The sequence below is a fragment of the Garra rufa genome, chromosome 19, assembly GCF_049309525.1.
Source record: "Garra rufa chromosome 19, GarRuf1.0, whole genome shotgun sequence".
Lineage (NCBI taxonomy): Eukaryota > Metazoa > Chordata > Actinopteri > Cypriniformes > Cyprinidae > Garra > Garra rufa.
This window is the reverse complement of record NC_133379.1, coordinates 16,930,617-16,943,561: the sequence shown is the minus strand read 5'-3', so window position 1 is coordinate 16,943,561 and position 12,945 is coordinate 16,930,617. Positions and strand designations below refer to the sequence as shown.

At 36.0% G+C, this 12,945-nt stretch overlaps 1 protein-coding gene across 1 annotated transcript; it reads right to left on the bottom strand.

The window, feature by feature from the left end:
• Positions 1-822: 822 nt before the first annotated feature.
• LOC141292947 (uncharacterized) lies at positions 823-12,319 on the bottom strand. The gene is made up of 8 exons (XM_073824996.1): positions 12,023-12,319; positions 5,803-6,011; positions 5,651-5,705; positions 5,450-5,547; positions 5,137-5,363; positions 4,646-4,805; positions 3,292-3,393; positions 823-2,739 (listed from the first exon to the last, which is right to left on the bottom strand). Exons 2-7 carry the CDS (start codon positions 6,002-6,004, stop codon positions 3,296-3,298), a joined length of 840 nt encoding a protein of 279 aa, XP_073681097.1. The 5' UTR covers positions 6,005-6,011; positions 12,023-12,319; the 3' UTR covers positions 823-2,739; positions 3,292-3,295.
• Between the last annotated feature and the right edge of the window lie 626 nt (positions 12,320-12,945).

Genomic DNA, 12,945 nt, shown 5'->3' with positions numbered 1-12,945 from the left:
ATCAGCAAGATTTCTCGTTCCCATGTGTCTTTTATACAGGTAAGAAGATGAGATTAGAAGCACTCTCTTAAATGGAGTGCTCCTAATCTCGGCTTGTTACCTGTATAAAAGACGCATGTCCACAGAAGCAATCAATCAGACTCCAAACTCTCCACCATGGCCAAGACCAATGAGCTGTCCAAGGATGTCAGGGACAAGATTGTAGACCTATACAAGGCTGGAATGTTTAACATTTTAGTTAACTTTAAGCAGCATAATTTGAATGGAAAGTTACCTTATATCTCACAGGATAAGGTCTCTCAGCAGCTGTCAAGTGTCAGAGTATGATTTCTGACCTTAAATCCAACTGACCTGTGGCTGTGGACTTCTTGGTTTGTGTTAAAATGAAAAGTGAAACAGAAATGTTCTCCTTTGTGAATTTTACTTGAAATTATTTTACATTTATACAGAATAATCATAATAATTAGTAGAATACACAGTTTAGATGTTTACAGTGTATATTGATTTGCTAACATTTAGTTTTATTCCATAATATTCCATAAGAATAAAGCTTAAAAATTCTAAACAATCGTGACAGCTGACAGCATCACTATTAATATATAAACTATTAAATCCAGAGCTATATAGGTTTAGGTGTAGGTATAGCTAGGTACAGGTTTTAGGGAAGTGGAAGTGAAGTGAAAGTATATTGATATTAACTTTTCCTCTTAGGCCAAATGACATTTCTCTTTTGCATGTCAGCTTTTAGAGCTCTACATTTGCCCTTAGGCTGAGGTTGCGTGCATGAAAGACACGCCAAACTAAGTTTCTGTTTGCCACCGCCTTCTATTTTTTACATCCAATGAAAATGACCCAGCAGATCAATTTGATGTTAAATTTTAGTGAAGACTTGATCAAGATGCTGTATAACATAATTGTAAGGTCAGTTTGGACAGTTTATTTTTCTATTTTAGTTTCCAGCAGTAATTGAGTGAATCTATAAAGTTTAAAGACTCATGGTGAAATTGGTTGCATGTGTATGTAGGTCAATGTGTTTGACATTTAGTTTACATCAAACCAGTGTCACGGTTTAGATGCCACATTGACATCAATGATTTGTGTGCTTGATTGATATTTATTGAATAATATTAATTCTTTGTAAACTCTTTCCACAGAAAAAGTTACAGATGTTTTTGTGTCATTACTACAGCATTTACTAAAATACAGAAATGAGGTCAATCAAAACACATTTTAAAGGTGCAGTGTGCACATTTTAGCAGCATCTACACTGTAAAAAGTTTTTACCAGTTTCAACTGGTAAAGCAGCTGTTTTAGCAGTTTAGCAGCTGCCTTAAAATTTTAAGTTAAATCAACTTAAGTCGTTTAAACTCACAAGTTAAATCAACTTATTTTGATTGTAATAAGTTAAAATGACTTGTAGTTTTAAGCTGATTTAACTTGAAAACTTAAGGCAGCTGCTTGTACCTCCTACTTTGCGTTGTACCGCACAGCATTTTTACCCCTTGACCCGCACGTTGCATATTGAGAAAATGTCCTGCATTTTCATCAGTCTGTTGATTTTTAATTATCATATTAAGAAAATGTGCATGTGTTGTTTTGCTTTTTATTAAGCTTTTTATTTATTCTTTTTGCGGCGTTGTTTCCATGCAAAGGATGTGCGGACCTCATCATGTGATCTAGCACCACCGATGGAAATGGTTGAGCACACACGAAAAAACACGGTAGTCTCCATTCATTTTAACAAATTAAAAACAAATGAAGCTTTCATATGTGAGTTTCTTCTTATTTTAATAGTTTGTTTGAGGTGTGAAATATGTCTAGAGCGCATTATTGTAATGCGAGGGCACAAAGTTCTGTCACAGGTGGATTCTCTTCACTCTCACATAAAAGACGCACTTTCTCTCTTACAGACAATAGTTATTGTTTTTTTTTGTTTTTTTTCCTCAGCATGATTGCCAGCTGATTATTACTAATGAGATCATAGACAGTGGCTGCTTTAACAGGCTGCATTCAAACTAATGCACAGATCAATTTTGATATATCAGATGTTTTGTCCTGCTCTGAAAACATAACTGTGTATACATCAGTTTTTGTATATATAAGTATTTTCAAATGCAAGTGCATTTAAACGCATCTGCAATTGAGCTCTGGGATTAACAAACACAAAGAGCACGTGAAAGTCTGTCAGGGCGTGAGTTTCATGCATCTAATAGTACTGCATTCCAAACAGCATAAATGAAAGCATATCTAAAGTAAAACACGGCAGGAAGCGCACACTGTCAAGCAATGCACAGTACAAATTTTATGCAATGAAGCCCGCTGTGTCTCTAGTGTGCACAGGGAAAAAACAAGCTCAAAATCCATTCTGAAGTATTCCGAGTCATTAAAGCGAGAATCGTGATGCATCGGAGAAGCGATTTTTTTTCTCCCACCCCTACAAACAAAAATACTAGAAGGTGTCGGTGTGGCATCCAAAATCACTGGGATGAACAAGAGCCAACAAAAACATAATGGGTGTCTTTCGTTTTGAACATAAATATAGTAAATTCACTAGTGTAAGATTAGTTATCTAAAAATCTACAAACACTGTAGGTTTATTTTGAATGAAAGCACATGAAATTTGATGACAGAGAAAAGACAGACTTTAATCTGTTTTTGTTCATTAATCAAAAATGTTCCTTTCTGGCTGGTTGTCCATCAGTGAGGTAGAAATCACATTTGGAATCTCAAACCCAGGACCTGCAGGGAGAGGAGGTAATTATGCAAAATGTACAATACAATGATTAAAGGGTTATTTTTCTCAAAAATGAAAATTAGACCTTGATTTACTCAACCTCAAGGCATCCTAGGTGTATATGGTGTTCTTCTTTCAGTTGAATCCAATTGGAGTTATATTAAAAAAAATGTCCTAGCTCTTCCAAGCTTTATAATGGCAGTGGGTGGGTGTTTCTGTCCACAAGAACTCGAATAAAGTGCATGCATCCATTATAAAAAGTGCTCCACATGGCTCCGGGGGTGAATAAAGGCCTCCTGTAGTGAATCGATGCATTTTTGTAAGAAAAATATCCATATTTAAAACATAATAATCACTTTTTATTATGGTTGAATGCTCTTTATTGGACTTCTTTTGGACTGAATAGAAACACCCGTCCACTGCCATTATAAAACTTGGAAGAGCCAGGATGATTGTTAATATAACTTCTATTGAATTCAACTGAAAAAAGAAAGTCATATACACCTAGGGTGCCTTGAGAGCATTCACATAATAACTAACATCTGTATATCACGCACCTCCTTATTCTTTTGATTTATTCCGACCAGCTGCGTAACTCAGATATTTTTTTATTTCAGTTTCACAGTCACCCCTGTTTACATTTCTGTTTAATGCAGCATCTAAAAAGAGGAAACTTGATAAATGAGTTGAAAATTTTCAAGCATTTGTTGTACAGTGCCTCATGCTCACAGCTACAGATCTGGCCATTAAAAATGCATCTATTTTCACGCAGCAGCCTGCAGGCGCCTTTTCAGATTTTTTTAAAACGTTGTTGCGCTTCATATAATATCCACCAGGTGGCGCAAGGAACAACATTCTGTAGCCAAACACCTTGGCCAGCTCTAGGGGGCGTTGGTCACAAATACCATTGTTAACAATAGTTCAATAATTCCTCTTTCCTGAAATTATGGTTCCAACGAATGGCAAAAAGATATTCATAAGTAGGTGCAGTTGTATTGTTATTTTCTTTTCTTTTTTTGTCCTGATGAACATTTATTAGACTGCATTGGAAATAGAAATGTTAATTTCGGTTATTTTATTTTTCCCAACCGACAACTGACGTTGTTAAGTTATTTATTAACCGACAAGATTATGTTAAATTACAATTAAATTTAAATTGATAAGACTGTGGTGGGATGCATAAAATGTTTCTTGCAGGGCTATTTAATTTGAAGTACTTTATGTAATATTTATTCATGATAAACTTTCGAATACTGTCTACATCGCGCACAGACAGCATTCGCATATACAACATTGCCTATTGTTAATAACTTAATATTGTATTAATTTCTATAACAATTTATATAATCATTTCTTAACTCAAAATAAAATATTAATAAACATATCTCTGATAATCCTGGGTTACTATGGTCACGCATACCTCACCTCTACAAAATGATCACGTTCCCACGAGTTAATATGACGTTCCCATGAATTAATATCTCGTGGCAATAATATAATATGACGTTCCCATGAGTTTATATGTCGTGGCCATGACTAACATAAGTGAACCGAAGATGTCCCCTCCAGGTCACCGTACAAACGAGTCTTTTAGCTTGCAGCGATGTTTGCTGCTGCTTCAGTTCAGTGTGTTACATGACTGCCCCCTACTGATCATGTCTTTCCTGTGTCAATGTATTTTCTGTGATCCCTCAGAATATACCGGTGTCACGCGAGACCACTTTCCTTCCCACGCACATTTTAAATGGCCAGATCTGTAAGTGTTTGTATGTTCTTAAGATCAAATTTGTCTCTGAGTTCTTGAAATATATTTTATTTTTTATGCCTTTGTTTTGATTTGAAAGTAAAGACAGCTGCAGACAAAATACATTCTTGGTTTTGTAGAAAATGTTCATGCAGCGGTGTGTTTACCTCTGATCACATCTGTTATAATAAGCTGAGAGAATGCATTTTTATGTCCTCTCCCCTGCCAGTTGAACTGTGTAGCCAGATCATCTGTTAGAACTTGCTGCATAATATTCTTAATCACATCCTTGGGCACAAAACCTCCAAGCCCTGACAAATATTTTACCTGTGAAGAATAGATGTGATTCTAATTAGCCAATCCTTGCTTTAAATCAGTCAAATATTGTGTTTAATGACATTAAACTGTATGGCTTTAATAGTCTGCCTGGACTATATTTCTACTGTAGAACCTTTAAACTTTTCTAAGAAAGGTAATAATACTTTTGATTAGCCTACAATCAGAATGTCTTAACCTATTTATTTATAATCATTGAACAAAAGGGAATTTCAGTACTGTTATATTTAGTTTAATTATTATTTAAAATATATTTTTTCATTATAGGCAGATGAGTGTACAGTATCCATTTAAATATTGTATCATTGCTATGTAGACTCACATATTTTTTGCGTGTTTTTGCATTCTTGAGCTCCATTTCAGTCCTGGTCACATCTTCAAAGGTTCTAAGAGGCAGTTTTAGGTTTACTTTAATGTCTTTTGAAGGCACACATGTACTGCTGGGGGCTTCAGAAACCGTATTGTCTTTGAGTATTTTTTTTAACATGGTCGAGTTTTGCTGAACCGTACTCTTGACGTTTTTCATCATTTGGAAGATTTCATCAATGTCTGTTGGGTAAAATGAGTTGTGCTACAATTACAAAAAAAAAGAGAAAATAAACTTCTATTGATTATGTCAAAAGAAGCTTACTCACCATCATCTGACATTCTTGATGGAGATGCAGGAAGAAGTTGCTGTTGCTGATTATGTAGTTTTTTTATTGAAGGTAATACAGTGTCTAATGTATATGACCTATAGTTGAAAATAAACAACGCTTTAAACAAAACAGTACAAATCACTTTTTTGCTCTTTCTGGTTTTTATTTTTTTAAACAAAATCCAAGTCTGTTACTTACCGTTCTTTATATTCTTTGAATTCTTTTTGCCCCTCTTTTGCCTTCTCAAAAGTGCCTGCAGTGAGATAAATATTGTATTATATTATTTGAGAAATTATTAGACAATACAGAATCCAAAATTAAACATTTGTTTTAAATTAAGTGACCATTACCATATTCTCCGAGAAAGATAATGTGTAGTTTCTCCCATGGTCTCCCTCCTGTTTCAGGGTTAATTCTGTTGTGAACAGCTTCTGTGCACCTCTCTGTTGATTTGAATGGAGGCCAGTAACATTGTCTCTTGTCTAAACTCAACCAATTTGATGGTACCACCATCACCTCATCTGAGTCTTGCAAGGTAACAACTGCATACATGGTCTGTCTTAAGGGCAAAGAGAGAGTGAGAGAAAAGGAACAAAAAGAAGACAGCATTTAGTTCTGATTGAAAAATAAATATACTTAGCTTTAGAATTAATTGGAAAGTTGACCATCCCAGTTCTATAAAGTCTGGAAAAAAATGTTATTTCTATTTTATTGGAAGGTAAATTAAAGATGATCTAAATGGTAAACTTTTCTAATTTACTGGTTTTAATTTTCCATTTTCTAGACCAGTGGTTCCCAGTATGTGTGTGCGTGTACCAACATTGCACATTTTGCATGTCATCTTAATTAAACATATAGAGACAAAAAAATGTTATGAAAACATTTGTGAAGTGAATATTGTGAATATATACAGATTCTAAACAGGACACAACAACAAATAGGTTTAATAGAAATTATATTTGATTGTGAAACAAAGCATGAAAGACTGCAGTGCAGAGTGGCGCAAAAGCACTTGATGTGCAAAATGAAGGCAACTATATGGCAACATCAGTTTGTGAGAGTCTTTGGCCAACCTTGTTCCATTATGAAACAATTGGAGCACAAAGAGAAGAACAAATCAGCAAATGCGATCTGATTCATCTTCATTATCCTCATCTTCCATCACCCTTCTTCCTTGTATTACCAATTCATGCTCTTCATACACTCTACGAGACCAAATGACTTCTGATTCTTCCTCTGTGTTATTTTTTTTTTACTTTTTACTTTTAGTATGAATATATTAGCCTTAATGTTATCTAAAAGCTAGTGTGCTTCAAAACAAGGACAAAATTCGCGTTTACAAGATATGGGCATTCAAAACTCAGTCTCGTCACTTCCTCCAATATGAATCAATGATTTTGGTGATATCACCGTGCACTTCAGCTTCTCATCAAATGTTCTGTCCAATCAAATGCTCTCTAGAGTACGTAGCGTCCTGCCCCCTACCCTTTAAAGGGGTCATCCGGTGCCACATGCACTTTTACAAGCTGTTTGAACCTAAATGTGTGTTGGGAGAGTGTGTACACAACCACCATAGAATGACAAAGATCCACCCAATAGTTTTCTTTTAATTGAGTAAAATAATTTGCCTCTTCTCATATCGAGCCGTTCTCAGATGACTGTCATAGTGGCATAACACCGACAGTTTTTTTGATAGACAGGTAGTTGATAGACAGAAGTGTTTTAGCATAGACCTGCCCAGAGTCAGAAGTAAACTGACAGCACTGAGGGAATGTGGCCGCCGATCTACCTAAATGGGTTCATGTTTACGTGAATCATTTCTCACCATACTGCTTTAAAAACGAGGGTCAGTATAAAGCAGTTTTTGCGAAGCTGCTGCTGAAAAATGGATCTGTAACTATTCGTGTTCTTGCTTCATCTCCACCAGAAGTGAGTGTAATTTCTTTTTATATGAATCTTTGCTAATCACCTTTTAAATAATGTGCTAAAGTTAGCGCGTTTCACGATGAATGCAGCTAAAGTGTAACTTACACTCTCAGAGAACATGGTTATGTCGTCTTCTCTATGTACATCCGTCTCAATATAATTCATAATCGGACGTTTATAATGAACAATGCATTAAGGTGATTGTCTATTTACAAACTGTGTACGTTGTAGTAAAACTACATTAAGCTTAGCTTTGTAACGCTAGATGGTTTAAAATGGTGTCTGTTAATGATTTCATGTACAATTATTTTAAATCGTTTTGGATCAGTTATAACTGCATTAAAAATGGTAACGTTAACGCAAGTGTTTACAGCCTGCAACTGCATATGAGTAAATACCATAACACTCACATTTATGTATTTCAATGTTAGGACGGGGTAGGTTATGTTAACCGATCACATTTTGCTCTCATTCAATCAGCTATACCTCAGTAAACACATGGAGTTCGTCTCTGTACCTCAGTAAACACATCGCATTCATATCTTTCTCAGTTCTCTCCCCTGCCAGTACATACAAAGATAAATCAAAGTGATATTAAGTTCACTAACCATTCAAACACATCCAGTATAAGCCGTAATTGCTGAACTTCTTTGCGGGTGTCATCTTGTTTCGGTTCCAACTCCGGTTTTAAAATTTAATTTTAAATGGATAGGGTTGTACAGTGTCATTTTTTTCCCAAACTATACAACTATACCCCCAACTGTTGTCTAGGCAACACCCCCTGTGCTATGTAATGACACGCCCCACAGAACTGAGGGGCAGGGTGAGCAGAGGTTCATATAATTTAAAGGGCCAGGTACTGATATCGCTTGCTGAGAACAGGCATTTTTTACCAGGTAAAATTAGTGTTTTTTTTACACTACCATAGACAATTTTTAATCAAAGTATATTACAAACTTTTCATTAGGACCCTAAAGCATCATATTAACTTGTGGAAAATGGGCATCCTATGACCCCTTTAAATAGACACTGAATCTGCAGTTGAGATCGGTTACTTGTTCACAGTTTTAGTGTTTTCTGTATGGTGAATGGCATGTAGTGCACAATGTAGGCGATAGAGAACGATTCAGACAGTGTAAATTTGCTTTCTATTGGGCCAAATGAGGTCTGGTTTCACGTTGTGTCACGCGAATCGCAGAAATACGCACAGTCTACTCCAGACTTGGCTCCGGTCCAGAGACGCACAGATCATATGGCGAGTGCATGTATTAAACTACACTGCATCAGCATGATTATGATCACTATTTTGTTTTAATAAGAGTTTCATATTTAGCTTACAAATGCGGCTTTACCGAGCTTCAACGGCTCTGGCCCAAGCAGATATAAATGGAACGCTATTGGCTATTTAAATGAAGTGTGGGGCTGCGTGATATATTCCTGTTTCAGTTAAAATTACGTCACCACATAGAATAATGCTGCGTGTTTCAAGGCACTTCAGTGGACCTTTAATGTTGTCTTTTTAAAAGAAAACTGGGATGCCGTCTGGTCTCTATGTGTCTGATATTTGAAGAGATTGTACAGTCGTGGCCAAAAGTTTTGAGAATGACACAAATATTAGTTTTCACAAAGTTTGCTGCTCAAATGCTTTTAGATCTTTGTTTCAGTTGTTTCTGTGATGTACTGAAATATAATTACAAGCACTTCATACGTTTCAAAGGCTTTTATCGACAATTACATGACATTTATGCAATGAGTCAGTATTTGCAGTGTTGGCCCTTCTTTTTCAGGACCTCTGCAATTTGACTGGGCATGCTCTTAATCAACTTCTGGGCCAAATCCTGACTGATAGCAACCCATTCTTTCATAATCATTTCTTGGAGTTTGTCGGAATTAGTGGGTTTTTGTTTGTCCACCCGCCTCTTGAGGATTGACCACAAGTTCTCAATGGGATTAAGATCTGGGGAGTTTCCAGGCCATGGACCCAAAATTTCAACGTTTTGGTCCCCGAGCCACTTAGTTATCACTTTTGCCTTATGGCACGGTGCTCCATTGTGCTGGAAAATGCATTGTTCTTCACCAAACTGTTGTTGGATTGTTGGAAGAAGTTGCTGTTGGAGGGTGTTTTGGTACCATTCTTTATTCATGGCTGTGTTTTTGGGCAAAATTGAGAGTGAGCCCACTCCCTTGGATGAGAAGCAACCCCACACACGAATGGTCTCAGGATGCTTTACTGTTGGCATGACACAGGACTGATGGTAGCGCTCACCTTTTCTTCTCCGGACAAGCCTTTTTCCAGATGCCCCAAACAATCGGAAAGAGGCCTCATCGGAGAATATGACTTTGCCCCAGTCCTCAGCAGTCCATTCGCCATTCTTTTTGCAGAAGATCAATCTGTCCCTGATGTTTTTTTTTTTGGAGAGAAGTGGCTTCTTTGCTACCCTTTTTGACACCAGGCCATCTTCCAAACGTCTTCGCCTCACTGTGCGTGCAGATGCGCTCACACCTGCCTGCTGCCATTCCTGAGCAAGCTCTGCACTGGTGGCACTCCGATCCCGCAGCTGAATACTCGTTAGGAGACGATCCTGGCGCTTGCTGGACTTTCTTGGACGCCCTGAAGCCTTCTTAACAATGCAGTGGAAAGGTTTTTTGGGGGATTAAGTTAATTTTCATGGCAAAGAAGGACTATGCAATTCATCTGATCACTCTTCATAACATTCTGGAGTATATGCAAATTGCTATTATAAAAACTTAAGCAGCAACTTTTCCAATTTCCAATAGTTATGTAATTCTCAAAACTTTTGGCCATGACTGTACTGTATAGCGGACTAAATGTCAACCTCAGTGATTGCCTGCGTGCTTTCTTTGCCTAGTGATGAACCCATCTCTTCTGTCAAAAGATGCTTTAATGCTTTTTATTGCATAATAGAGTCTTTGATTTCACAATTTCTGACAAGCCACATACATTCATCTGGAACAAAGAAATAATCCAACCTGGACGCAATTTGACTCTTGAACATATAATTCTGATTTTCAGGGTTCGTTCTTCTTCAGACATCAAACAGCTGATGAAATTTCATGAACTTTTTCACACAACAGTGCAGCTTTCTGTGGTATCTGTCACCTCCCTTAAATTGTCTTTGTCTATTAATGGATTGATAACTAGTGTTTTCCTTACTAGTATGGCTGTTTACTTGCTGGAGCAGGTGTACGTTGTATAAGATATGCCACTCATCTTTATAGTCTTCAATAATATTTTCAACTCCAATTCCAATGTGTGTTTCCTGAAATCAAACTACATCTGCATTTTGTTGTTTTTGAAATTTCTGATCTCTTTTTTTTTTTTATTTACATTCCAGGTGATAAAGTTGATGGTCGTGAAGCCATTGACAGATCTGCTCTCACAAATCCTCAGTTTAGAGAATTGCTGAGACCTTCATGGTATTCTGACAGCAATATAATATTTGTCAGACATTTTTATCCAGAGTGATTTAAATTATATTCAGGATTTATTTTTTCTTCTCAATTTCCTGACAATCAAACCAATACCTGCAGTTTCACTCTAAGCGCTTTCCCCTCAAGTTCTAAAAAATATATATTTTCCAAAAATATTACTGTCCTATTATTATTAGGGGCCAAGTTACTAATTATGCCATAGTTGGCCCAACTTCCAGTCCGCTGTTTTGATTTATATTGAAAACCTGCTTTTGTCCTAATTCCTCCATGACTGTTCGTCCGATTTTCATTAAAATAGAGTTAGATCATCTTCAGAATGTGCTGACACATAGTTTTGGATTTTGTGTCAATAGACAAAACCTTTTTTTGTATAGCAATGCAACACATTTGAGACATGATGCTGAAATGTGTCTGAGCCTATATATTTGCAAAGCTTTGACATATTGACATCAAACTTTGTATGTGTCATTGTCACATCACACTGTACAAACCACATCAATTTGATAACAGTTCCACCTGTTGGTCAAAAGTGATAACCCATTAAGTCATATTACTAGTGTTTATTATTTTTTCACCCATTTTTGCTAAAATCATCTTAAAATGGCTTCAGTTGCTCTGATGATTGTTTCCTTGCTTGCCTAGTGCTTGGTTCCGTAATTGCTGCTTGCAGCTATATTTGTCGTTGTTGTTGGTTATCGTATGGGTTTAGCTTTAAAGTTTGACACTTGTTAACAGGTTTTAATGTGTCTGTTTCTACCACAACTGCCACTCCCTTCTTAAACAAGTGTTAGTCTTTTATAAAATCTTGAGCAGCATATATGACGCATACATATTAATAAAACAATGCTACCACTTGAAAATCAGATGTCTTCGAAATATACCAAGAAAATTTAAATAAGATATAAATAGACCCTTTTATGCACCTGCTTCCATTGTTTATCGAATTCAGTTAATAAAGAGTTCCGCATTTTCCATTGTTCCACTTGACGATAAAGAATAGTACAGAGGGATAAAAGCAAAAGCTAAAATGATGTTGAATGCTTGTTGGATGAATTAGTAACAATGTGTATGTCAGTAGATTGCTTCAAATAAAAGTAAGCTAAAAGAGAACAGAATATATATTTGACATAGTATTTGAAATTTTAGTTAACTTTAGGCATCTTAATAATTTGAAAGAAATTTGAAAGTTACCTTTTATCTCTCAGGATAATGTCTGAAGGACAGGACACTGCCGTCGATTTAACTCTCACGTTGAGCAAAGCAAGTTACTGACATTAGATCTGATTCACATTTGGGTGTGGAGTTCTTGGAAAGTGAAAGAGAAGCTGTCTCCTTAGCACATTTTATTTTACTTTTAGACTGAATATGTATAGTGTGTATTTGTATTATCCATAATAATTAAACTCACGAAGCTTATTTTAAGGTTAAATTACTGTGACATAATAATAGGAACATTATGAGCATTTTCAGCCGTAGTCATTTTGTTGACTCATGCAGGGTGCAAGGGTTAATAAGAAAACACAAGAGTGCGCATGTGCAAGCTTGGCAGTTGCCCTTTGGCAAAGCTGTGTGCAAACTGAATTTCTGTTCGCAACAACACCTGTAAATTAAAACTAGTGAAAATGAAGCATAATCATTTTCGAATATAAGCAAAGCTGTGATGATATTTAACTACTAAATATTAATGTTTGATTGACACAAAAAATGTGATTTTAACAGTAAAAGACTGTAAAAATGCTACAGTAAAACTTATAACTGGTTAACAGTAAGTAACAGTTCTGTACTATGTACAGTCCATAACTCTGATTAAATTTAATGTAATTTCCAGTGACAATCCCAGAATTCCCTGCACAACACTTCGGATTTGATGTAATGAGTTATAAAATAACTATGTTTCTCTTTAGTTTTTTTTTTTTTTTCTTTATCATTAATTCAGTATTGTGTATTACTATGATGGTGTTTAGTATTTTATTGAATGGCCCTGTGCACCTTCTAAATATAAGTATTTTTGCCTCAGCTTGTGGAAAAGCTGCATGTGATGATTTGCTTTAAATCAAATGACAATTTTGCATTCTGTGAAAACCATGTGACCACATACATCATGTAAGTTTGGT

Coding starts and splice junctions, on each gene's coding strand:
- LOC141292947 (XM_073824996.1), bottom strand. CDS start 6,004: ATGTATGCAGTTGTTACCTTGCAAGACTCAGATGAGGTGATGGTGGTA. Junction 5,706..5,802: donor TATCTTTCTCGGAGAATATG/GTAATGGTCACT, acceptor ATCTCACTGCAG/GCACTTTTGAGAAGGCAAAA. Junction 4,806..5,136: donor CAAAAACACGCAAAAAATAT/GTGAGTCTACAT, acceptor TATTCTTCACAG/GTAAAATATTTGTCAGGGCT.